Here is a 26,873-nt window from a genome sequence, read left to right as displayed (position 1 = left end):
GAAGGGTTGTGTTTCTCAGGATATCTATGAAGTGGAAGGAGTCTCTGATATGAAAGGGTAAGGAGGCAACAATGGGTTGGAGGTGGAAATCAACAAGGGCAGAGATTCGTTGAGTTGGGCTATTTATGCTTGAAACATTGGGATGTCCAGGATTGCCTTCTTTATGAGTTTTTGGAAGAAGATAGAAGTGTGGTGTGTTGGGAGAGTCTGGCGAAAGGAGGTTGATGTCTGAGTCCGAGAGGCCTTCAGATGGACCGTATTGCATCAGAAATTTGAAGACTTTCTTTTGGATTTGTGGAGTAGGGTCAGAAGGCAGGAGTTGATACTGTTCAGGGCTGGTGAGTTGCCGGTTGGCTTCATTGATGTAATCTGTGGTGTTCAGTAAGACTACAGTTGAGCTTTTGTCAGCTTTGGTGATGAAAATACTGGGGTCAGAGTGAAGGTCTTTGATGGATTCGAACTCTTGGGGTGTGAGGTTGGGGGTTGGAGTGAGGGATTCAATGATTTTTTTAGAACTGACTTTGTTCAGGAGTAAATTGCAGAAGATTTCAACAGGGTGGTTGGCTGGGAGAGACTTGGGTTCACAATTGGATTTTTGGGCAAAATTTTTGATGATTTGGTCAGAAGTAGTCGAGGGGTGAGGGCAAGAAGGGTCAGAAGTGTTGTTGCCACTGAAGTATACTTGCCATCTGAGATATCTAGTGAAGTGAACAGTATCAGAGAGAAGGTTTATGGCATTAAGTTAGGGAGTTGGGTTAGGAGAGAGACCCTTGTTGAGGACTGATTGATCTGTTGGTGAAAGGTTTCTTGAGGATAGGTTGAGGACAGTGGGATTTTCAACGTTTTCTTGATGGATTGAAGGAGATGTAGATTGTTGAGGCAAACGTGTGGGTAAGGATGGCGGAATATGGCAGGGTTGTGGTAGGTTCAAGAGTGAGGCAAGGCTGGGTTTGTCACTGATGAGGGGGGGGGGTTGGGAATGTTGGAATGGTGCATTTGAAGAGGCAGGTTATTTTGGAAGTGGGATTTGTACAGGGAAGAAAGTTTTTCAAGGTGAGAGTTTCTGTTTTTCTCTAGAGCACAATCTGATTTTTTGAGGATTTCATCACAAATATTGGATAGGGAAGGATCATTGTTAAGATTAATCAGTTTGACAAAAGACATAAGTTCTGATGTTGCAATTGGAACAAAGGTGGGTGGAGTTTTATATATATATATATATATATATATATATATATATATATATATATATATGTGTGTGTATACTTTTAAAAATTCGCGGATGGATGAATATGATAAATTATCAACCGGGTACATCCGATAAGCAGTTTTACTTACTCTCTGACGTTTTGTCATTATCTCAAATGACATCTTCGGAGCGCAGGTAATCTTACACTGACTTCTGCCTGTGCTTCCTTGTGGTCAAAGGAAGTACCTCCTCCCCTCTCCTTCCTCCACGTGTTTGACCTGGCGCTGCTGGGTGAATGGAATTCCTGGAGAAGTGTCTGGCTTTTGTGAAGTGTTTGTTGTATTCAGAATGATTTCCAAAGAGAAGAGATATTTGTACTATCATCCCTTTTGTTAAGGCTACCTTGTTTCTCTATTTCCAAAGCCTCTCGTACAATCCTAACCCGAAAATCTTGAATGTTGGCTATTTGTTTAGAATTTTTAAAGTTTATTTTGTGCATTGTGTTCTTTTCGTGGTTGTAAAGAGCTGATGTGGATTGTTTGTTTTTTATGCTCAGTTTGTGTTCCTCTCTCCTGGCTGATATCCTTCTATTTGTTTGACCTACATACATATTGTCACAATTCAGGCAGGGGATGCTGTAAACGCCTTTATTTTCTAGCTCTAGTCTCTGAACGGGTTTCTTTAGAAATTTGTAAATAGTTTGGAAAGGTTTGTAGACTGGTTTGATTTAATGTTTTTTCAGTATTCTTCCAATACGATCAGTGGTACCCTTGATGTATGGAAGGGGGACGTTTTTTTAAATGCTTTCTCTTCCTTGAGTTTTTCTTCAGGTTTTGGAGGTGTCAGTTGTTTTTTTTTTCAAAGATTTTCCAATTATACTACTATTGTAACCATTACTCTTCAGTATGGATTTGATTGTCTTGATCTCCTCTTCTTTGCTTTTTTCGTCAGTGAGATGGAGAGATCGAAAGATTAGACTATTGACTACAGAGAAGGAATGTGCGGGGTGATGATGAGATAGTGCATTGAGGTATCTATTTGTATGGGTTGGTTTTCGGTATACAGAGTGTTCTAGATTGCCATTTTCGTTTCTGGTGATTAGAATCTCTAAGAACGATAGTTTAGCTTCTTCTTCTATTTCGAGAGTGAGCTGTATTTTGGGGTGTATCTGGTTCAGCTGATTGAGGAATTCGAAAAGTTCTTTACCATGAGGCCAAATGATAAAGATATCATCGACATATCTCTTCCAAAGGGTTGGTTTCAGTTTTGTTCTACTGAGAGCTTTTTTGTCAAAATGAGTCATGAAGAGATTGGCTATGGCTGGAGAGAGGGATGATCCCATGGGGGCTCCTTCAATTTGTCTATAATATTGGTTACTGTGGGTGAAATATGTATTTTTCAGGCAGTGGCTTGTCAGGTCAATAATTGTTTTAGAAAAGTATGCATTTTGATTCATGATAATTAGGGCTTCATCAACAGGGATGTTGGGGTACATGGAAATGATGTTTAAACTTGCCAGTATGTCCCCCGAGATTAGGGTTATGTCTTTTATTTGATTGATAAAATCATAGGAGTTTTTCACATATGATTGTGATTCTTCTATAACTGGTTGAATGAGGTTGACTATGAATCGTTCAAGTTTCTGGATAGGTGAGTTAATAGCACTCACAATTGGTATGAGTGGTGTATCCAGCTTGTGTATTTTTGGAAGGCCATAAATTTTCGGGCATCTACTAGATTTCTCTCTCGGGATTAATGTAAGTTGGGTATCTGGGTCGATGTCTGATTGTTTGATTTTTGACTTTGTAATTTTCTCAAGGTAGGTCGTGGGGTCTTGTTGAACCGGCTTGTAGGCTGCATCTTTAAGGATATTCTCTAGTTTTTCGTTATATATTGTTTTGTCCATAACTACTGTAGAGTTACCCTTGTCAGCTGGTAAGATTACTATGGAGGGATTTCTAGAAAGGGTTTTTAAGGCTGTGATTTCCTCTTTCGGTAAATTGGACTTGGGAGGATTTGATTTTTTCATAATATGAAAGATTTCTTGTCTGATTTCTTCTGCTTCAATGTGATCCGATTCTTTAAGACTTGGTTCAATAGAGGATATTGTGCCATATGAATAAAGTTGAGCATTTGCTTATACTTCTAAAATAAGGAGCATTTGCTTAATTTTCTATGAATAAACGTGAGCAAAACCTTTTTCTCATGCTCATCAAAAAAATAGTTTGAGCATTTACTCAAAAGTAAAAGCTTTTGCTCAAAATTTTATGAATAAACTAGAGAATTTGCTCAACTTTTGAAGCAAATGCTTCAAATAAGGTGAGTCTAGTCTAGAGCAGCTTATCACCTTTTGCTCATAGTAAAATGGCTCAACTAATTCGTATGAGGAAGAGGAAACTATACCAGATACGATAACAACCAAAAGTTGAGAACTATAAAACTCTTTTTAGATTCAACCATGATACATATCACTATTATACCTACAAAAGATAGCTTACCTGTTATAAAGATAGCCATCACAAAATAGGAAATAGGCATTTAAGAAGATGAAAGTGTAGACGATTATAAGAAGGCTATTGATATTATAAGAATATGCTGAAGATTATCATAGAGATGACATTTTTTCGCGCTATTATTTCAAAATTCTAAACTCAACTAACCTAAAACTCTATTCATAAATAGAAAACAGAGCAGACGACGCAAACACAAGTGGTGCCCCCTACTTGCATATTTAGCGCTTCCGTGAGCTATAAAAACAAATTAAGGCTACAAAAGCGAATCAGCTGATGAAAAATCTTTAAAATACGTGAGCATTTGCTCCAGAGTTCAGGAGCATAAGGTGAGAGTATAAGGTAAAGCTTATTCATATAAAAATGAGCAAATGCTTTTGCTTCTAGCTTTTGCTCATGAGCAAAACCTTATGCTCCATGCTCTTGCTCATGAGCATTTGCTCTTGTTTTATTCATATCGGCCATTATTTCCTCATGGGGTAAGGTTTTGGGGGTGATCGCAAAATTAAAACCTTTTTTCAGAACATTCTCTTCAACTTTGGATAATTTGTGGCTTGAAAGAATGTGTACAGCTCTCCTACTTGTGTTTTCGGTTGTCACTCTCCTAGTCTTATTGTCTTTGATCTGAAGGTTGTCAAATTTCTTATTTAGTTTCTTAGTTTTAAGGGTTCTGTCACTTTCAGTACGGAAATACACTAATTGCTCAAGACGTTGCCATATGAGGGGGTATAGTAAGTTACTGAGGGTGTGGTGAAAAGTGATTAATTTTGACTCTAGAGCACTAAGTTGTTTCCTGACACGTTGAATATTTTCAATGAGTAAAGCTTTACTGGCTTTCTTGAGAATACTATTCGTTTTGAAATTATTTTTATGGTAAGATAGCTTGGTAAAATTGGTAAGTACATCACTGTCACGACACTTACACAGAAAATTCAAGTCACACAACAGCGTTGTCCTTTTCGACTGGAGTTTTTCGAACACTTTACACTGATTGATCACTATCTCCCCGTAGAGATTTAATATGTTAACTTTTAAAAATTCGCCACCCTGTTAGAATCTCCTTAACAAAGTCAGCTATAGAAAACTCATTGAATCCCTCACTCTATCCCCCAACCTCACACCCCAAGAGTTCAAATCCTTCAAAGACCTTTCTTTGCTCTGACCCTAGTATTTTCATCACCAAAGCTGACTACAGCTCAACCATAGTCTTACTGAACACCACAGATTACATCAAAGAAGCCAACCGGCAACTTACCAATCCCGAACAGTATCAACTCCTGCCTTCTGACCCTACTCCACGAATCCAAAAGAAAGTCTTTAAATTTCTGATGCAATACGGTCCATCTGAAGGCCTCTCGGACTCAGACATCAACATCCTCTCACAACACACCACACTTCTATCTTCTTCCAAAAATCCATAAAGAAGGCAATCCTGGTCGTCCCATTGTTTCAAGCATAAATAGCCCAACAGAACGAATCTCTGCCCTTGTTGATTTCCACCTCCAATCCATTGTTGCCTCCCTACCCTCTCATCTTAAAGACTCCTTCCACTTCGTTGATATCCTAAGAAACACAACCTTCCAACTGATCAACAACTCCACCTTGTTACCATTGATGTGGCCTCCCTCTACACATCCATCCCCCATTCTGAAGGCTTAAAATCCCTTGAGCATTTCCTCTCCTCACGTCCTACACCCTCCACCCCTTCAACCACCTTCCTAGTAAACCTTGCAAAACTGGTGCTTACAAGCAATGCCTTCAGGTTTGAATATAAATATTATCTTCAGACTCAGGGTACAGGCATGGGCACCAGGATGGCACCATCCTATGCAAACCTATTCATGGGCCTCCTTGAACAGGATTTCCTTTCTAAACAAACACTATCCCCCCTGATATGGCTCCGTTTCATTGATGACATATTCCTCATATGGCCTCATGGACATAATACCCTCTCCCACTTCCTCAATCAACTCAACTCCAACTACTCTGTCTCCTTCACCTGGAATATCTTTGAATCCTTCATCAACTTCATAGATGTCAACATAATCCTTTCCAACTCCAATGCCTTATCCACCAATACTTTCACTAAATCTACCCACACTCAACAGTTCCTTCACTTTGAGAGTTGCCATCCCTATCACATCAAAAGATCCCTCCCACGTTCCCTCTCAATCCGATTCCAAAAAAAATTGCGTGATCCCCACCACCTTGACCAGTACCTCAAAAAACTCCACCAATCTCTCCTGAAATGTAACTTTCCTGAAAATTTGTTACAGAAACAAATCTCTTCCAGAACAGACACTAATCCAACCACAAAAAATTCCCAAATCCCACAAACTCCAAAGCTCTGTACCACCTACTTCCCTGGAATCGAAAACCTCAAGCCTGTCCTTAAAGATCTGTTCCATGTCGTCTCCTCCAATCCCTCTACCAAACAACTTTTTCAGCAACCTCCCACCCTCATTTACAAGCAGCCTCCCAACCTCAAAAGAATTTTTAATAAGAGCCAATCACTCACCTCTGATGAAATCCCAACTCCACCTTGTACCCTTCCCTGCAAACGCCACCACTGTAAAACCTGCCCTATTAGTGATCCTTCCATTTCCTTCACCAGCCTATCACCAACTACACCCATCAAATCCATCAATCTAGTAATTGCATCTCCAAAAAATTGCACCTACCTCCTTTACATCCTGCAACTTCTGCCCTGCCTTCTACATAGGTGAAACCACCACTGCCCTAAACCTCCGGATCAACAATCACAGGGCTTCCTTCAAAAATAATACTTCCCTACCCATTCCCACACATGGCTCTGAGCACAACAAGAACTTTGACCAATGCTTCAAAGTCAAAGTCCTTGCCACCCTCCCTCCATAGATGTCAAGACGAAAGAATTGGATTTTATTTGGGTGCTTGGAGCTGTTTCCAGTCCTGGTCTCAACAAACAGCAATAGTACCATAACTATCAACTCTACACCAACTGTTCAATTGAATTGGAATAAATTTCATGATATATAAGAAATTTCACAGCTATAAAATATATATTGAATGTTCAATAAAAATGAAAAATAAATTCCATTCAAGTTCAATTCTACAATTCCTTTCTCCAATTTTAGTCTAATTGTTTTCTGATTTCTAATTTTAAATCACCTCTTTTCTATCAATTCATAAGCTACACATTTCTTTATTCATAACCCACTCAAATCTTAAATATCCCGTTTGCAACCACCCTCTAAATAACCCTTTATGTTCCCTGAATCTGTACCTTTTTTCTCTCCATCCGTCTGCACCGCGTAATCTGTGTTCTCTGCTGCTACAATTGACTCTCCGTGCGTTCTCTGTGGTCACGACCGTTTGATTTCAAACTGTACCCACTCACTGCTCGGTTGAGGAAGGAAACTCAGTTTCCGAAAATTTCCGTTTCTAATGTAAGTTTCTAAGTGTTTTCAATCTATCTATGTCTCGTGTCTCCTGTATTAATTTATATATTATATATATATATATATATATATATATATATATATATATATCAATATCAAAATAAATTCACCCTCGCACTTCCCATTGGATAAGTAGTGTTTACGCACAAGCAAAAAGCTCATGACATGCATGTCGCTGGCCCAGCCACATTCGAATTTCACCAAACAAACTATGCCAAGATTTACTACCTCCAATAACAGATTTTCTACCTCAAAGATAACAGAGATATAAAAAAAACTGAAGTGCCAGGCCAGGGACATGTTAGCCCGGCCATCTCTGAATTTCACCAAACAAACGATGCCAAGATTTACTACCTATTTTCTACCTCCAATAACAGATTTTCTACCTTAAGGATATCAGAGATATGAGCAAAAATATAAGAAGGTCAATGACCTCTCAGCCCGGCCATCTTTGAATTTAACCAAACCAAATATGAAAGAATTAATACCTATTTTCTACTATTTTCTAACTCAAACCAAACTGAAATCTAACCACACATAAAGGAGGTATTGGCGAAAATATGTATACGTCACGTGCATGGCGCTGGCCCGGCCACATTCGAATTTAACCAAACCAACTATGCCATGATTTACTACTTATTTTGTACTATTTTCTACCTCAAACCAAACTAAAATCAAATCACGCATAATGGAGATATTGGCGAAAATATGTAAATGTCACATGCATGACGCTGGCCCAGCCACATTTGAATTTCACCAAACAAACTATACCAAGATTTACTACCTATTTTCTACCTCCAATAACAGATTTTCTACCTCAACCCTAACGGAGTTATAGGGAATTGTAAGTTTTCACCCACAACCCTTGCCTATCACCACACACGAAAACACTTTTCCAGCCTTGCCATGATTGAATTTCTAAAAAACTAAATGAGTCAATATGTAGTACACAAGCCCTCCTATTATATTCAACAAAGGCCGGAATCGATATCTCATCACTAGACAAAGTTATTGAGTATTTAAAGATTACCCCCCCCCCACATCATCAACCGCATGTTGCTGGCCCGGCCACATTTGAATTTAAACAAACCAACCAAGCCAAAATTTTCTACCTATTTTCTACTATTTTCTACCTCCAATAACAGATTTTCTACCTCAACCCAAACGGAATTATAGGGGATTGTAAGTTTTCACCCACCCCCTCACCTTTCACCACACACGTTTTCTACATATTTTCTATTATTTTATACCTCCATTAACGGATTTTCTACTTCAACCCTAACGGAGTTATAGGGGATTGTAAGTTTTCACCCACCCCCTTGCCTATCACCACACACGAAAACTCGTTTCTAGCCTTGAAATGATTGAATTTCTGAAAAACTAAATGATCCAATATGTAGTACACAAGCCCTGCTATTATATTCCACGAAGAACAGAATCGATTGCACATCACTAGACAAAGTTATTGAGTGTTTAAAGATTAAAGATTAACCCCCCCCCAACACCCAATACAGCATGTCACAGGCCCGGCCACATTTGAATTTAAACAAACCAACTATGCCAAGATTTTCTACCTATTTTCTACTATTTCCTACCTCCATTAACGGATTTTCTACCTCAACCCTAACTGAGTTGAAGGGGATTGTAAGTTTTCACCCACCCCCCTCGTTTAACATCACACATGAAAACACTTTTCCAGCCTTGCCATGATTGAATTTCTGAAAAACTAAATGAGCCAATATGTAGTACAAAAGCCCTGCTACTATATTCCACGAAGAACGGAATCGATAGCTCATCATCACTAGACAAAGTTAATGAGTATTTAAAGATCACCCTCCCCCCAATACAGCATGTCGTTGGCCCGGCCACATTTGAATTTAAACAAACCAACTATGATAAGATTTTCTACTTATTTTCTACTATTTTCTACCTCTATTAACGGATTTTCTACCTCAACCCTAACGGAGTTATAGGGGATTGTAAGTTTTCACCCACAACCCTTGCCTATCACCACACACGAAAACACTTTTCTAGCCTTGCCATGATTGAATTTCTAAAAAACTAAATGAGTCAATATGTAGTACACAAGCCCTCCTATTATATTCAACAAAGGCCGGAATCGATATCTCATCACTAGACAAAGTTATTGAGTATTTAAAGATTACCCCCCCCCCATCATCAACCGCATGTTGCTGGCCCGGCCACATTTGAATTTAAACAAACCAACCAAGCCAAAATTTTCTACCTATTTTCTACTATTTTCTACCTCCAATAACAGATTTTCTACCTCAACCCAAACGGAATTATAGGGGATTGTAAGTTTTCACCCACCCCCTCACCTTTCACCACACACGTTTTCTACATATTTTCTATTATTTTATACCTCCATTAACGGATTTTCTACTTCAACCCTAACGGAGTTATAGGGGATTGTAAGTTTTCACCCACCCCCTCACCTTTCACCACACACGTTTTCTACATATTTTCTATTATTTTATACCTCTATTAACGGATTTTCTACCTCAACCCTAACGGAGTTATAGGGGATTGTAAGTTTTCACCCACCCCCTCACAAATCACCACACACGAAAACTCGTTTCTAGCCTTGCCATGATTGAATTTCTGAAAAACTAAATGAGCCAATATGTAGTACACAAGCCCTGCTATTTTATTCCACGAAGAACAGAATCGATAGCTCATCACTAGACAAAGTTATTGAGTGTTTAAAGCCCCCCTCCAACACCCAATACAGCATTTCGCTGGCCCGGCCACATTCGAATTTAAACAAACCAACTATGCCAAGACTTTCGACCTATTTTCTACCTCCATTAACGGATTTTCTACCTCAACCTTAACAGAGTTAAAGGGGATTGTAAGTTTTCACCCACCCCCCTCTTTTAACATCACACACGAAAACACTTTTCCAGCCTTGCCATGATTGAATTTCTGAAAAACTAAATGAGTCAATATGTAGTACAAAAGCCCTGCTACTATATTCCACGAAGAACGGAATCGATAGCTTATCACTAGACTAAGTTAATGAGTATTTAAAGATCACCCTCCCCCCAATACAGCATGTCGCTGGCCCGGCCACATTTGAATTTAAACAAACCAACTATGACATGATTTTCTACCTATTTTCTACTATTTTCCACCTCCATTAACGGATTCTCTACCTCAACCCTAACGGAGTTATAGGGGATTGTAAGTTTTCACCCACCCTCCTCACTTATCACCACACACGAAAACACTTTTCCAGCCTTGCCATGATTGAATTTCTAAAAAACTAAATGGGCCAATATGTAGTACACAAGCCCTGTTATTATATTCCACTAAGAACAGATTCGATAGCTGACCACCATGTCACTGGCCCGGCCATATTCGAATTTCTCCAAACAAACTATGTCAAGATTTTCTACCTATTTTCTTCTATTTTATACCTCCATTAACAGATTTTTCACTTCAACCCTAACGGAGTTATATAGGGGATTTTAAGTTTTCACCCACCTCCCTCGCCTTTCACCACACACGAAAATACGTTTCCAGCCAAGCCAGAAAAAAAAACTAAAAAACTGAATGAGCCAATATTTGATAGCTGAGTAGCAAGGTTCTATTGTATACATTGAGCCACAAAATTTTGATAGCTTCCCAAATAGAACCATAATGTTTAACATTCGGAAGGTTGTTGTTTTTAAAACAAACATTTTATATAAATTTCATCAACTGAATGTATTTTGAAATATAAGCTGTTGAATAGCCTTTGTGATAGTGAAAGGGTTTTTGTTGTAGCTTGTTATTGTTTTTACTATGTTTGAATAAATTACAGAAACCTCTATTCTATGGAAAATGAGTTGGCTTTCAAAACCAACGAAAGGCTTTTGTAACCAACGTGAGTGAATGGGTGGAGGTGTGTGACTGATAAAGACAATTATTAGCGATCACGTGCTAAACTTTTAACTTAAACATCCATAATAATTATAATGCAGGCCTACCGTAGTTATAACCGGTGGAATATAGATGTTAGCTGCTTGAAAATATTAACCAATAGTTGAGAGTATGAATGAACTAGGTAGTGGCCTAATAGAGTAAATTAACAAAGCTCTCTCACATCAATGCATTGCTCATTGTACAAATCAATTAATAGCAGGCCATTCCAAATTGATATTGTAAGATTATTGTATGGTTTGTTTTTTTGTACTGGATGTATAATTATTTATGATGATTCGATAGTAAATAATACTTGCATATAGTATAGATGTAATTCATATCAGTACATCGGTAGATAGTTAACGTGGTATAGATTTTTCTATTCAATTAAATAGATCTTACTATCAGTATACTTTGAAGGATGTAATAGAATGATTGATAGAGAATAAATTCTTAATTCTTTGATTCAAATAATGTTATCAATTCAAAGTACTGTACTCAGTTGACAGTTATGATTGTTCATAAATAAACATGATTGAAGTTTTATAATGAAAGAAAAGCTGTAGTAGATTCAATTGTGAAATAATATGAAGCTTAATAATAATTATCTTCATGCTTATCAGATCTGTATAATAATTTTTGAAGTTCAGATTCTAAAATCAATTAGTTGAATTTTTCAGTGTAACAATATACCTGAGTTTGTTCTTAGTTCTAGATCTATTTATATAAAAGCGAAATGGCACTCACTCACTGACTGACTGACTGACTGACTCACTCACTCGCAGAACTAAAAATCTACCGGACCAAAAACGTTCAAATTTAGTAGATATGTTCAGTTGGCCATTTAGAAGCGCAATAAGGAATCTTTTGGCAATATTTTAACTCTAAGGGTGGTTTTTAAGGGTTCAAAGTTCGTCTTTTAGCATGTATATTCTTCTTATTCTCTTAATTATAATTGAAAAAAGGCCATACCATATGTTAATATAGAACTATAATCTAGAGAGAGTACCTCTTCAAAACAGTTGTTAACGGGTAACTAAATAAATAATTTTGTCAGGTTGGCATTAAGTTGAGTTGACTTTTTTAGGTTGGCACCAAGTTGAAGATTGAAATGCATTTATCGCGGAAAAATTGATTGGGCACTGCTACTTCAATCAGAGCTATTCCTGGGAATATTATATTACTAGCCGTCAGGCTCGCCATACCCGTTTAGTCAGACGTTTAGTCTGGACCCCCGACTGGATCGTCCTAACATATGATAAAAATGCTCAAATCGCGAGCCTGCTGATCTCATTCTCGGACGATCCAGTCGAGGGTTCAGGGGGCGGATAATGGCAAGCGAAGCGAGCCTGACGGCTAGTATAATTATAAATTTGATTCAAGTCAATGAATCAATGTATGTGAGAGTAACGTATTGAAGATTTAAGAATTGAATATCTGCAGCATGAATGAAAGAGTTACAGAGAATCGGCATCAATGGAGGGAGCATGTTCAAAGAATATCAGCTGAGAGAATATCATCAAAAGTCTAAAAATTATCTGCCAGTGGGTAAAAGAGATGTTGGCAGACCACACAAGCGGTGGCAATAATAGGATTTTTTCAATGTTTATTTGAATAATTGGCTAGGTGTGAGTCGGAACAGGTTATAGCTTCCTTGTTTGTGAGAGAAAGAATAAGAGATTTCAACCTCGAAGGACAGAATTATTCATACCTCATCAATTGGCGAAGCTATTGAGGGTATATGAAGATTTATTTTTCATCCCTCGCCAAGATATGATAACATATTATAAGTACATTTTTATTGATTTTGATAAAATTGATGAATTTCATTTAATTTGGTTTCACCACTTATGTTCCACTGAGTTCATTATGTTCATTATTCACTCATAGCCTATAGTCTCATAGAATAATTATCATTATTCATAGGCATAGGCTATAGCATACAAACCTTTGTCATTTTTCACGTGAATATTTGTTTGGTTGCCTGGCGTCGATAACTCATCAGCCCTATGTTATCACAGGTATGGAATGTGCTCAAAAGAACGCAGGAGAATGATTCACAGAAAAGTGTTGTTGAGGAAAGAATACGTGTCTATAACTTTTGTGCATCACATGACCACTGTCCAATGTGCCTGAGGCATTATCGTTTTTGGAAGTCTTTTGAAAATTTAGAACAATATAGTTAAATTCTTTCTAGAACTACAAGGCCGCCTTTTCAACAATGTTGAAAGACTTGAAAAAAAACGTGTTACTAGCACTGCAGCCAAGAGTATAGACTATTGGATTCTCTATTGAATTGAAGTCAGTGTTCGGACGTTATATCAATGTTTCCCTTTGTTGTCTGGCGTTGTGTGGTGGAGGGGGAAATTGAAGGGTGATGTGCAAAGCATAATTGCGCCAGTTACCGTTTGCAAGCCAATTGAACAGCTCACTTCTCGTAATGTCGATTTTTGCAAAGTGATCTATTGATTTATTGTGATTTATTACAAGTGTCGTCTCATCTCGTATTGTGATCTGGACCCAGGATCCTAGAAGCAAGGAGGATTTGGACATGAAGGTGCACTTAGCCATTTAAATTGTTCAACTTGCTACCCGACGCCAGACAACCCCAAAAAGTTCTCGATGTAATTGATACAGTACACAAACCAGAGTGCTGTTTGAGCCAGCCTCTGTCGAATAAACATGGTCCAACCGTCCGGGATTGATTTGTTAATCGAATTTGAATAGGACATAAGTTTGAAATATTGTCTAATAGGTTTGTCGTTTTTTATGCCTATTTTATTCTTGGTTTTTCTGTGTATATGGCTTGTTTTTGTCATCATAGAGGAATATAGTGTTTATTTGTGGTATTCTTAAGAAACTTGGGCTCAATTTAAGTTGGAAATTGAGTAGTATTATTATTAACAAGTAATATTTTTGTGAATAATTGTGTCATAGTATTATTGCATAAGATTGTTGCATTGGCACCACAAGGCTGGACTGGCAAGTTCGTGTCGATAAGTAGAGAAAGACTTATACGTCGTCTAGCTGTAACAGTAACTGGAACTGTTACTTTTTTCAAAGGATCCTTCAGTTATTTGCATTGATTATTGTCGTTACTTCGTTATTAATAGCAGTTATTGTTTGTTCCAATGAGTATCGATATGGTATTATTAGCCTCGTAACCGATCATTCTCTACCGAGCATAAGTTGAAGTGCTGGCTTTGCTTGTATGATTAGATAAGCTAGCCATTGTTCCTTACAGTAGGCTACTTCATTGTGTCGCCTGCTCTCGTGTTTTCCCTCTTATTCTTGTTTGGTTCTTTGTCTCACTCTCTCTCTTGACGAGCGCTCACTGTTATCGCCTCACTATGGGTGTTATCAAAGACTTGACGTTTCAAAGAGATGCATTAATTCATAAAATAAAACGGATTAATGAAATTGCCGAAGTTGTCAAAAAGGATCCGAAAAATAAAAAAATGAAGAATTTATTGAAAGTTATGGGTGAGCATATCAATCACCACCAGGTGGAGTTCAATGATATAATAGATAAGATGCAAAGCTACTATAACAAACAAAATCCTTGATTGGAAACTACTGAACTTGAAATGCTGATGAGCAAATTTGATGAGAAATATTTCAATGTCAAGGCTATTCTCGAAACCTTACCATCCACTCAAACAAATTTGAATATTAGTTCTTCCAATGTAGCTTCTTCACCTACAACTGGAAATATCTCGTCAGTTGCCCTACCTAAGCTTCCTTTAATGACTTTTGATGGCGACTTGAAAATTTGGAGTCAATTTAAAGATTTATTTGAAGCCACGGTTCATAATTATGGTCAAATTGCTGACATACAAAAACATATGTATCTTTGGTCTGTACTGAGAGGCGATGCACTGTCAGTCATTTCTGTAGTCCCATTGACAAGTGATCATTATGCTGAGGCATGGAAAATATTATTGACTGAGGCATTAAAATATTATTAATATATATACAATGACTCTTACAAGCTGACTGACGCATACTTGCAAGCAATTTTTGATATGCCAGCAGTTAATAAGCAACCAGACTCGCTATGAAAATTCATCACTCATTTAGCTGAGTATATTGCAGCACTAAAAACAATTGGTCATTCAGTTAATGACTGGTCGATTCCGTTATTATTGTCTTACGTAAAAAACTGACTGAAGAGTTGAGAGAGAAGTGGCAGAGACTGCTAAGAAATGGAACAGTATTCGATTTGAAAAACTTCCAAATATTTTTGAATGATGAAGCTGTTATTTTAGAGGCTACCAAATCCACTGATTTATTGGGGTCATCTACATTGTCAGAAGCCTCCTCACGTAAGCAGTTTGGGAAATTGAAACCCACTATGGGAAATTACAAAGCTTCAGCTATGATTGTTAAATCGAAATCGGACGAGCTGAAATGTATTGAATGTAATAATTCTCATGAACTGGAAAATTGTGAAGTGTTCTTGAATCTCAAACCGTCTGATAGATTGAAACGTGTAAAAGAATGGGAACTATGTATATGCTGTTTATTGGCAGGGCACTGTATTGGAGATTGTAGAAGAAGGAAGCCGTGCAGTCACTGTAATTCGCGTCATCATTCGCTCCTCCATTTAGAGCCGAGACAGCCGCCTGTTGAAAACACCAACACATTGGCCGGTAATAAACAAATGAGCAGTGTAGATGTGCACGACGTCGCTGATCAAAGCCATCAAACATTTGTTACTGACTCAGCTAAGAAAGTATTTTCGAATGTAAATAGCTCCTTAGTACTGTTACCAACTGTTAAATTGGGAGTTCGAGGTAATCAAGGCAAGTATCATAAGGTCAAAGTATTATTAGATAGTGCAAGCACCGAGTCATTTATTACAAGGTGATGCATGAAAAAACTGGGTTTAGTGGTACAGAAAACACATAGTTTGCCAATCTATGGATTATCTGATACTAAACTGGAAGTGACAGATTAAGTTACTAATTGTGAATTTGAAACACCGAACTCCCCTTCATTCAAAATTACCGCGTTGGGAGTCAACAAAATAGCAGCTACAAATCACATAAAAAATGCGTACTCGGCACATATTGAAGGACTGGATCTAGCAGATTCTGAATTTTTCCTTTCAGAGGAGGTTGATATTTTATTGGGTGCTGAATACTTCCCCTTCATTCTGACTGGAAGAAAGATGATTGGTCCAGCGGGTACACCATCTGCCCTAGAAACTGTAAGGGGCTACTGCCTGATGGGTAAGGTATCAGAGGAGAGTTCAACTATCTCAAATAATCTGTGCATGTATTCCAATGCTAATTTAGAAGAGTTGGTGAAGCGATTTTGGGTCGTAGAAGAGCCACCTAGGACAAAAAAATTATTGGAAAGTGAAATGGCTTGTAAGGAGATATACAAATCAACTGTTTGTCATTTGAATACTGGTAGATACATTGTAGAATTACCATCCAAGGAAACAAATACAAGTGAGATATCGGGATATCTTGAAGGTAAAACTAATGTTGGAGAAAATGTTTCCATGACTCGAGAAGAAGAACTGGGAGATAATTTAGAAGAAGTTCCAGGTTAACAAGGTATAGTCTTCAACAGTTATTTACTGATCAACGGTGATTTAGGGAAAGAGTTAAAAGTGATTCATAGTCAACATGAAATCAAACCAATGGGAAGACCCATACCAAAGAAGGAAATTGGAGAAGATGTTTATGAAAAGGAGAAACGAAATTTGGAAGAGTTAGATGATGATAGACAGGATAATGTTGAAATAAAATGGACAAAATCCGAAAAGGGAGAACAAATGAAAGAGTATACTCTAACAACTATGTCGTATGGTGTATCATCATCGCCATTTCTTGCCATTTGTACTACACATTAGTTTATTGAAGATGAAGGAAAGTGTTCCCTGCGGCTTCTGAAGCCTTACAGTTTTCTACTTACATGGATGATATAGTTACATCAGTCTCATCAATGGAAGCAACCAAGCAACTGCAGCTTACTGAATTGTTAAGCAAAGGGAAATTTGAATTGCTAAAGTGGGCCAGCAATCATTCTACCATTCTATCAAATCCCCCTCCAGAGCATTGCTCTATTGATGCAAAAGATTTCACTTTGGAGTCTGATAAAACCATTAAAATTCTTGGCTTCCAATCGAATCCAATTGGTTACTACCTCTTCTACAGGGTGAAGGTTCCATCCAGTCTAGCTACAAAACGAAATGTTTTATCAAATTTAGCACAAATTTTTGATCCATTAGGATATTTGACATCTTTCATGCTTACCTTCAAGAGTATAATTCAATATCTATGGCAATCGGGATGTGACTGGGATGATATAGCATCCGTGGAGGTAGTGAAGAAATGGGAGCTTTGTGTGGTTGTCCTAGTAGCTAGATTATTACATGAAGTTCAAGAAGTGCTTTCAAAAATTATAAACATAGATTATATTGCAGCTTGGACTTATTCAACTGTAGCATTGAGTTGGATTCGGTCTTCACCTCATTGTTGGGCTACGTTTGTGGCAAATCGTGTAAGTCACCTGTCTACAGAGCAATTCAGATATGTGCCAACCGAATGTAATCCAGCTGATTGTGCTAGTCGAGGACTATTGCTCAATGAATTAATTGGTAATTCTCTGTGGTGGAATGGTTCTGATTAGTTAGACAAATCACTGGAGTGCTGGCCACACCAAACCCACGGTAATGATGATGAAAATTCCAAACAGATTGAATTGGAAGCAAGAAAAATTACTCTAGCAACACAGAGTAAAGACTCAGAGGAATCAATTCAATCGGTGAACTTGAGAAATCGATGGAGTTTACTCAAAGGAATTGTATCCTCATTCTGGAAACGTTGGCAATTGGAGTATGTATCTAGTTTACAAAACCCGAACAAAATTGTACAGAAAACATAGTAATGTTAACATTGGACGTATGGCTCTCTTAAAGGAAAGTAACCTACTCCCTCTTCACTGGAGGCTTGGTCGAATAACAAAGATATTCCCTGGACAGGATGGAATTGTGAGAGTGGTGGAGGTGAATCTCACAAGGGCTGTCAATAGGGTATGTCTCCTCCCTATTGATGAAGATTAGGCCTTATTGAAGGGAACTTCAATAAGTTTAGTGGATAGTTTTTTATTTTCTCGTTTTACATGTGGGAAAGGTTCCCAAGTTGCTTTGTTTCTTGTTTTTATCCATAGTGGTTGTATATAGTCATTATTTCTCATCCCATCCTCTCCTTTCCGTGGGCCTCCTACTCCTTTTGTATAAGTCTCCTCAATGGCCCCTGAGGAGTGAAGATATTTTCCTTTTTTTCCTAGTTTCCCTAGTAGGGTTCGTTATAGGTGGTTTTTTTTGTTATTGGAAGTTCTTCCAAGGTGGGCGGAATGTTCGGACGTTATATCAATGTTCCCCTTTGTTGCCTGGCGTTGTGTGGTGGAGGGGGCAATTGAAGGGTGATGCGCAAAGCATAATTGCGCCAGTTGCCGTTTGCAAGCCAATCGAACAGCTCACTTCTCGTAATGTCGATTTTTGCAAAGAATCTATTGATTTATTGTGATCTATTACAAGTGTCATCTCATCTCGTATCGTGATCTGGACCCAGGATCCTAGAAGCAAGGAGGATTTGGACATGAAGGTAGGCCTATGTCATTGTGCTCTTTGCTATTTAAATTGTTCAACTTGCTACCCAACGCCAGACAACCCCAAAAAGTTCTCGATGTTATTGATACAGTCCACAAACCAGAGTGCTGTTTGAGCCAGCCTCTGTCGAATAAACAGTCAGAGTGGATGGAAAATATTCAAGTTTTGGGAAAGGATGTTCCGCTTGTTCTCCATCATCCATTAGCACATGTGTTTGTTCACATACAACAATAAAGTCGTTCCATTCCACGAACTATATTGAGGACAACGTTATAATGGCAGTGCAGGGAGATAGGAGAACAGCTTCGCCGATTGCCTTGCCACTGCCTTCTTTAGGGAAGAGCTGAATACCGGTAGGCTATATCTAATGTAATATTAACAGTTCATTCTTGTTTCACATAATCTCTATTATCTATAAAAGGCTAAGCCCCGACAGACTGAAATCACACCACAGCCCAAACTACTGAGCCTACAAACTTGGAATTTTGCACAATTGTTTATGATAGACTCAAAAGATCCACTAAGAAAGGATTTTCAGACATTTTTCCCCCTGAGGGAGCTGGGGTCCCCCCAAAATTTTGTACTTTTTAACCGCTCATTGCACAGCAAAGTCATGAGGAACTTTTTTGTTCAGCTACGAAAAAAAATTAGATCTATGCAGAAAAATACCGATCAGGAGCACAGGGGGGTTCAGGAGAGGGCATTTTTCGAATTTTTTTTTGTAAAATCACACTACAGCTCAAACTAATTGGCCTGCAGACTTAAAACTTTGCACAAATATTCTTTAAACATGCTAGACGTGCACTAAGAACGGATTTTGAGATATTTTGTCTCTAAGGGTTTCAAAGGATGAAAAATGATCCTATCAAGTGAGGTTATGAACATGGTAAGGTGAATGCTATATTGAACTGAGATAATTGACACATGATATTCTAACATATGTTGTAATCATTGGAAAGCTTAAAATAATTCTATCAATCAGCTGATCGAATTTAATTTTCCGTAAATCGAAAGCGCGAGCTTTCCACGTGTTTGTTCCATTGTTGTATGCTTTGCCAGTTCGGTTTGCGCATTCTATCAGCTGTATATGGAGTCTCATACATTCCAATTACAACAGAGCACAGAGATTTTCTTTGGTTACGAGTTAGTTGATAATTCTTATTTCAAATTCAAATTTTATTGCAAACAAAAATCACATTGAAAAACTTCTTAATAGACAAGATTACAAAAACAAGGTGTCAAACATAAACCTACATTTATTTATAGCATGGCCAGAAAAAGACAAACTTGAGTCCTAGCTGTGAGTTCATTCTATATAACTTTTATATTTTTTGTTAATATTTTGTGATCAAAAAGTACGAGTTTATGAGAGATGTGAGTAATTTCTTATATTTGATCTTAATCAAATTTAAGTTGTAGTAGTTGGGGTCACTTCAATCAAAGTTTTTTCTTTTGTAGCTAATAAATTTCATACGTATCGATTGTCCATAATGTATCCAGTGTCCATAATGGAAGTGATTGAACTACTAGATATTAATGCCTTACTGGTCCTCCATAGAATTCATAGTATTCCTGGTGATTGAGCCTATCTTTTTTCAGCATTGACTATTAATAATAAAGCTTTATTTACAACTAGCTTACCCCGCAAACTTTGTACCGCCAAAAAGTCAATGTATCTCATGTCACACTTTACTTTATTTGGTGAATCATGAAATTTATCTGACAATCAATATTTTCATTCACATCTGAATACGGACTTCCTATGTGCTTAGTCATGCAGCATTCTTTATTCCCAGAACATATTCTTATCAATCAATTGGTAGTAATATCTAACAGAAAAGTGTTGAATTGAAAAAAATAGATAGGATAAATCCTATGTGTGTGTGTGTGTGTGTGTGTGTGTGTGTGTGGTGTGTGTGTGTGTGTGTGTGTGTGTTGTGTGTGTGTGTGTGTGTGTGTGTGTGTGTGTGTGTGTGTTCGATTAAATTTATATCTAAAATAGTCATTGATAAGCTCTATCAACTGCCACAAGTCCCAAATCTGTAAAAATTTTAGAAGCTCCGCCCCATCTATGCAAAGTTTGATTTTAGATTCCGAATTTTCAGGCTTCTGATACAATTTAAACAAAAAATTTCAAGTGGAAAGGATTGAGCATGAAAATCTGTACAATTAATGTACCTGAAATTATAAATGTGTTTTAATTACAATACCTGACCTAAAATTAAAAATAAGCTGGAAATTTGAGAAAATATTCAATTGCAAACTGTTGGCAACTGTTGATTCTATTAAATGATTGACTATGAAGAGATAGCAGACCTCGTATGTCTCCAGCGTTATTATCCTGTCACCAGCTGGCTCAGATATTTGTTTATGAGTAGACTTGAGATGCGCGTGAACACTAGCGTCAGGTGATCAATTTTCATAACGGCAAGGAAAGTTGTGTGAGTGCGCCACTCCAGATTTTTGAAAATTATTATGCGAAATTATCTCAGTTTGAAGGTGCATTTTCGTTTGTGCGTAAAGTTCCGCAGTAGACGATGAAAGGGATTGTTATCTAAAGACATTCATGTTGTACAAATTTCAAGTGTTCTAAAACAGCTAATCCAAACTTCTTGTTATTCGTGTTTGTTATCTAAGAATCGAAGCATTTTGAATAGTATCAATACAATTATTGCCATGTGCTGCGAATAAATTCAGCCTTTACTATCAAAACATAATTGAACATCAAGGTTATTTAGACAAATTGAAATTCACCCAACCTGAATTCCTCACCCAGTCGTGGTCGACGACGGTAGTGGTTCTACATCAGAGTTGTAGGTTCTGTCCTGCCCTATCAACCAAAAACTACAAGAAAGTAAAACTAATCGAACAGAACCGTATGTGTCTGAAACTAGCCTGAATCGCTATCCTATCCTATTATTTTAAGCAAGTAATTTAGGTATTTATACATTATTTTTTATATGGCTTTATGGTTTTTTATGTCCAACGGATCTCGAAAACAGCTCCAACGATTTTCACGAAATTTGGAACATAGTAGATTTATGATATAAAAATTCGATTGCACTAAAATTCGATCCCTGAGAAACCTCCCATGAGTTTCTGCGAACATACTCATCATCCCCTTTAATTTGACGTAGTAAACTTATAAAGATTGGTTCAGTGGTTACTGAGCTCTCAGGGTTGAACTTTTCATAGAATATATAGATTGAGTTTGGCCAACAAAGTTGACTCACTCCTCTGATGTTTTGTAAAAAATGATAGAATAACATTGAAAGTGCATAAGAACAATAAAACGACAAATCACGAATGAGCTGTCAGCTTGGAACTGCGTGGCCCTATTCAGGCATGAATTGTGAAGAAGGGTCGATGATATTATTTCTATTCAAATAGGGTGTTGGGGCTGACAAAGATGATGTCGCCTTCTATAGGTGATGATTATTGTCTCTCCATGCACAAAGTTCTGCAGACGTTTGTCGAAACATACCTTCTTCTATTTACAAAGGTTTATAAACAGATGATATTTTCTCAAAACTTCAACAATGAATCACTGACGTTGAAAAACTTCGCAGACAATAAATTAAATGCACCCTCGCAAACAATCTCTTCTATACCTAGCCAAACCATATTCAGCGACATGCTGTTATGAAGGGGGGGGGGTAATCTTTAAATACTCAATAACTTTGTCTAGTGATGAGCTATCGATTCTGTTCTTCGTGGAATATAATAGCAGGTATTGTGTGTACTACATATTGGCTCATTTAGTTTTTCAGAAATTCAATCATGGCAAGGCTGGAAAAGTGTTTTCGTGTTTGGTAATAGGCGAGGGGGGTGGGTGAAAACTTACAATCCCCTTTAACTCTGTTAGGGTTGAGGTAGAAAATCCGTTAATGGAGGTATATAATAGTAGAAAATGGGTAGAAAATTTTGCATAGTTGGTTTGTCTAAATTCCAATGTGGCCGGGCCAGCGACATGCTGTTTATGATGGTGGGGGGCGTAAACTTTAAATACTCAATAACTTTGTCAAATGATGAGCTATCGGTTCTGTTCTTCATGGAATATAATAGCAGGGCTTTTGTACTACATATTGGCTCATTTAGTTTTTCAGAAATTCAATCATGGCAAAGCTGGAAAAGTGTTTTCGTGTGTGGTGTTAAAAGAGGGGGGTGGGTGAAAACTTACAATCCCCTTTAACTCAGTTAGGGTTGAGGTAGAAAATCTGTTATTGGAGGTAGAAAATAGGTAGAAAATTATGGCATAGATGGTTTTTTAAATTCAAATGTGGCCGGACCAGCGACATGTTCTTATGAGTGGGGGGGTAATCTTTAAACACTCTATAACTTTGTCTAGTGATGAGCTATCGACTCTGTTTTCCGTGGAATATAATAGCAGGGCTTGTGTACTACATATTGGATCATTTATTTTTTCAGAAATTCAATCATGGCAAGGCTAGAAACGAGTTTTCGTGTGTGGTGATAGGCGAGGGGGGTGAGTGAAAACTTACTATCCCCTATAACTCCGTTTGGGTTGAGGTAGAAAATCTGTTATTGGAGCTAGAAAATAGGTAGTAAATCTTGGCATAGTTTGTTTGGTGAAATTCAAATGTTGCCGGGCCAGCGACATGCACGTGATCTATACATATTTTCGCCAATATCTCCGTTATGCGTGATAAGATTTCAGTTTGGTTTGAGGTAGAAAATAGGTAGTAAATCTTGGTATATTTGGTTTGGTTAGATTCAAAGATGGCCGGGCTGAGAGGTCATTGACCTTTTTATATTTTTGCTCATATCTCTGTTATCCTTGAGGTAGAAAATCTGTTTTTGGAGGTGGAAAATAGTAGTAAATCTTGGCATAGTTTGTTTGGTAAAATTCAGAGATGGCCGGGCTAACATGTCCCTGGCCCAGCACTTTAGTTTTTTTAATATCTCTGTTATCTTTGAGGTAGAAAATTTGTTATTGGAGGTAGAAAATAGTAGAAAAAAGGTAGTAAATCTTGGCATAATTTGTTTGGTGAAATTCAGAGATGGCTGGGCTAACATGTCCCTGGCCCGGCACTTTATTTTATTTAATATCTCTGTTATCTTTGAGGTAGAAAATCTGTTATTGGAGGTAGAAAATAGTAAAGAATAGGTAGTAAATCTTGGCATAGTTTGTTTGGTGAGATTCGAATGTGGCCGGGCCAGCGACATGCACGTAAGCTCATGTGGGCATCATCCGCAAAAAAAGAAGTAATTGTATCAGGCTATAATATAGTTTCAGCCCCACTTGGATGTAATGAGCTGGTTTTCGTGCGTCATATGGTGGCCGAAAATGATTGTTTTCTGACCAGGCCGGTAAAAGTTTTACGGCCCTAGGGCTGTAGAATATCCTTGGAGTCAGCTGATTCTGATTTGATGCGAACGTGTTTACAAAATGATTTATGAAACGGAATCAGTTTATGCTTCTAGAATTGAATAAGTATTCTGCAATAAGATACTATCATTTTATTTTGATGAATAAAATACAGATAAGATATATATTATAAACTATTCAAATTCGATTTTCAGAGTAGGATAGAACTTCTAACCTAAACTTCCAAAGTCAAACAACAAGCATTGTTGACGTTGACATTCAGATTGGCCAAATTTCAAGTGTGCTAAAACAGCTGATCAAAAAACTTTTCATTATTTGTGTTTATTATTCAAGAATCAAAACATTATAATAATATCATCTTATTGTCATTTGGAAGAATAAAAAGTATAAACTCAACCACTTACATAATTGAACATAATCTTTTAGGTTATTTAGACAAATCAGAATAAAAAAATAAAAGTACTTGGACAATTTCCTGATATTCAGATTACCTCAGATTTGCTAGAGCTATGACCTTCCTGTTTTGCTTTTGGAAGTGCCTAATAAACAATTATCCTCATATTTATATTGCTTATTTTTCTGTGTGGCGAAAAATAACGTTCTCACCATGGGCAAAAATGTTTTTCCGGCTCTCAATCTTTTCTAGTCCTCGGCCTACGGCCTCGGACTTGAAAACCGATTTCGAGCCGGAAAAGTCTCATTTTCGGCCCTAGGTGCGAAATATACTATTACACAGTATAATTATAATTTTGTTATTGAGGCATTTGTATTGAAATAGCGAACAGAAAAACAATCAACTATTCTTATAATATCCTGAGAAGTAATTATTGGGCTATTGTATAGTTTATATAAATGAAGAAATATAAATTTAAAAGAATGAAATATTTCTTACCTGCTTCGATGAGCATCATAACCAAATGGAGGTTATGCTTGCTAATTGCTAATTGTAGACAGGATAGCCTGCGAGGTCCATTGCCGTCATATACGGGGTTAACGTTGGCTCCCTGTTTTATTAACAGTTTGACAGTGTCTATGCTCTCCGATAGAATAGCTGCTGCTAAGGCTGAACTGAAAGCGTGTCTACTATCAGCTATAGCGTTGATGTCTGCTCCATATGACAAAAGTAGTAGAACTGATTCTATACCCTGTAAAAAACGTCATCCAGAATGATGATAGGAACTAAAATGAGTTAGGGCATAGAATCGAAATGATACTGTGCCATGTGTATTTAAATATCCAAACAAATATAATATATTTAATGTTATCTTATCAATTGAAGAATAATTTATTTTTCCCTGGTGACATGTCCGCACCATTCTTTTTGGTATTCTGGAACCATACCGTGCATTATTATCCTGATAATATTATGAAAGCAAAAGTAGAAAAACTGATTCTATACCATTTAAAAATAACTTACAGTAAGAAATAATCACGCGCGGTATGGTTTCCAGGATACCCAAACGAATAGGTTAAACTATGAATTAAGTATAATTTTTGGTTGAGAAGTTATATGTTACGTGATTTATGCCCTTCTACTGTTCTACTTAATGTCTATCATGCACTTGTACATTCAAGAATGAGTTATGGTCTTGTCTGCTGGGGAGGTACATATGTCTCAACATTCAACATTAAATCCGATAATTATATTTCAAAAATAATTCATCAGATTAATAACCAGAAAGCAAAGAACTGTAAATTCAAAGCCTCTTTTTGTTCGCCTCAAGGTACTGCCAATTACAAATCTTTGAGTGTATAGAGTATTGAAGCTTTACTTCATAAGAAGTACAAGTAACAACCCTATTGGGGATGTCAGGTATGATTTTAGGCGTTTGCTAGTTTACATACCTCAATCAAATTTGACTGCTTTTCAACATTCTTACTCTTTCAATGCTCCAAGATTGTACAATTTGATTTCACCTAGAATAAAACATTTTTTAACCGCTTTCTTTGTTTCTAAAAAGCTTGAAAGTTTATCATTTTACACTCAGTGACTGTGAAAATTGTGGGATAGCTTTCTATGTCTAGTGTCTTTTTGTACTGTCCTTCTAAAATATATTATTCTAGTGTCACATTTGTCATTTGTTTAAATAGTTTGTTAGTCCGTAACATATTATGAAGGATCTTTGTAACATATTAGTAACATATTTCAAGGTTCATATCTTTTTCATTGTTATCCGATAAAATTCTGGTTAATTTGTTAGGGCAGGCGGTCCTAAACTTCTGAGTATCTTTTAAAATATTAATTTTGGGTAGTACACCTCACTCGAGCTTATGCCTAGGGGTGCGCATTTTATTTTGAACTTTTCTATTATTTTTTCAGTTTATGGTTTTTTTATAATATTTATCAAATTAAGTTATTTTTGTTATTATACATAAGGTAAACTAAGTAAACAAACAATTATTTCTTGTCATAAATGTTTGTATTGATGTGCAAAATAAATAAATTTTGAATTGAATTTGAATTGAGTATATTCTGAACTATGCCTTTTGTTATACAGTAATACGAGCATTGTAACACATCAATCAATCAATCAGTCTTTATTGTTGTTATCGAGCATTACAAATAATAAACAAACGTCATGTAAAGCTAACTTATAATGTACTATAATACATAGTACATTACATATACAATATACTGTACCGCTAACATATACATATCATATCATAGATATACATATCAGGCCAGCCAGATAGCCTGCACATTTCAGTCTACTAGTGCTAACTGGTCGCAGGTTCGAATCCCACCAAGTCCCATCGAATAGGCGTGGACGTTTGATCATCTCATATATAATAATTCACCCTTGCACTTCCCATTACCCACGCACAAGCA

General features: G+C 37.1%; 1 protein-coding gene across 2 annotated transcripts in view; it reads right to left on the bottom strand.

Moving 5' to 3' along the window:
• LOC111055550 (putative ankyrin repeat protein RF_0381) overlaps positions 1-26,873 on the bottom strand; it is a 74,772-nt gene that overhangs the window by 5,370 nt on the left and 42,529 nt on the right. For both annotated transcript variants that reach the window (XM_039441575.1, XM_039441573.1), the window contains exon 5: positions 24,936-25,188. In XM_039441575.1, the coding sequence (XP_039297509.1) occupies positions 24,936-25,188 (253 nt within the window). The remainder of the gene's footprint in view (positions 1-24,935; positions 25,189-26,873) is intronic.

Source organism: Nilaparvata lugens, chromosome X (genome assembly GCF_014356525.2).
Source record: "Nilaparvata lugens isolate BPH chromosome X, ASM1435652v1, whole genome shotgun sequence".
In the NCBI taxonomy this organism is placed as follows: domain Eukaryota; kingdom Metazoa; phylum Arthropoda; class Insecta; order Hemiptera; family Delphacidae; genus Nilaparvata; species Nilaparvata lugens.
Note: the sequence above shows the minus strand (reverse complement) of the source record. Positions and strands in the feature narration are given on the sequence as shown.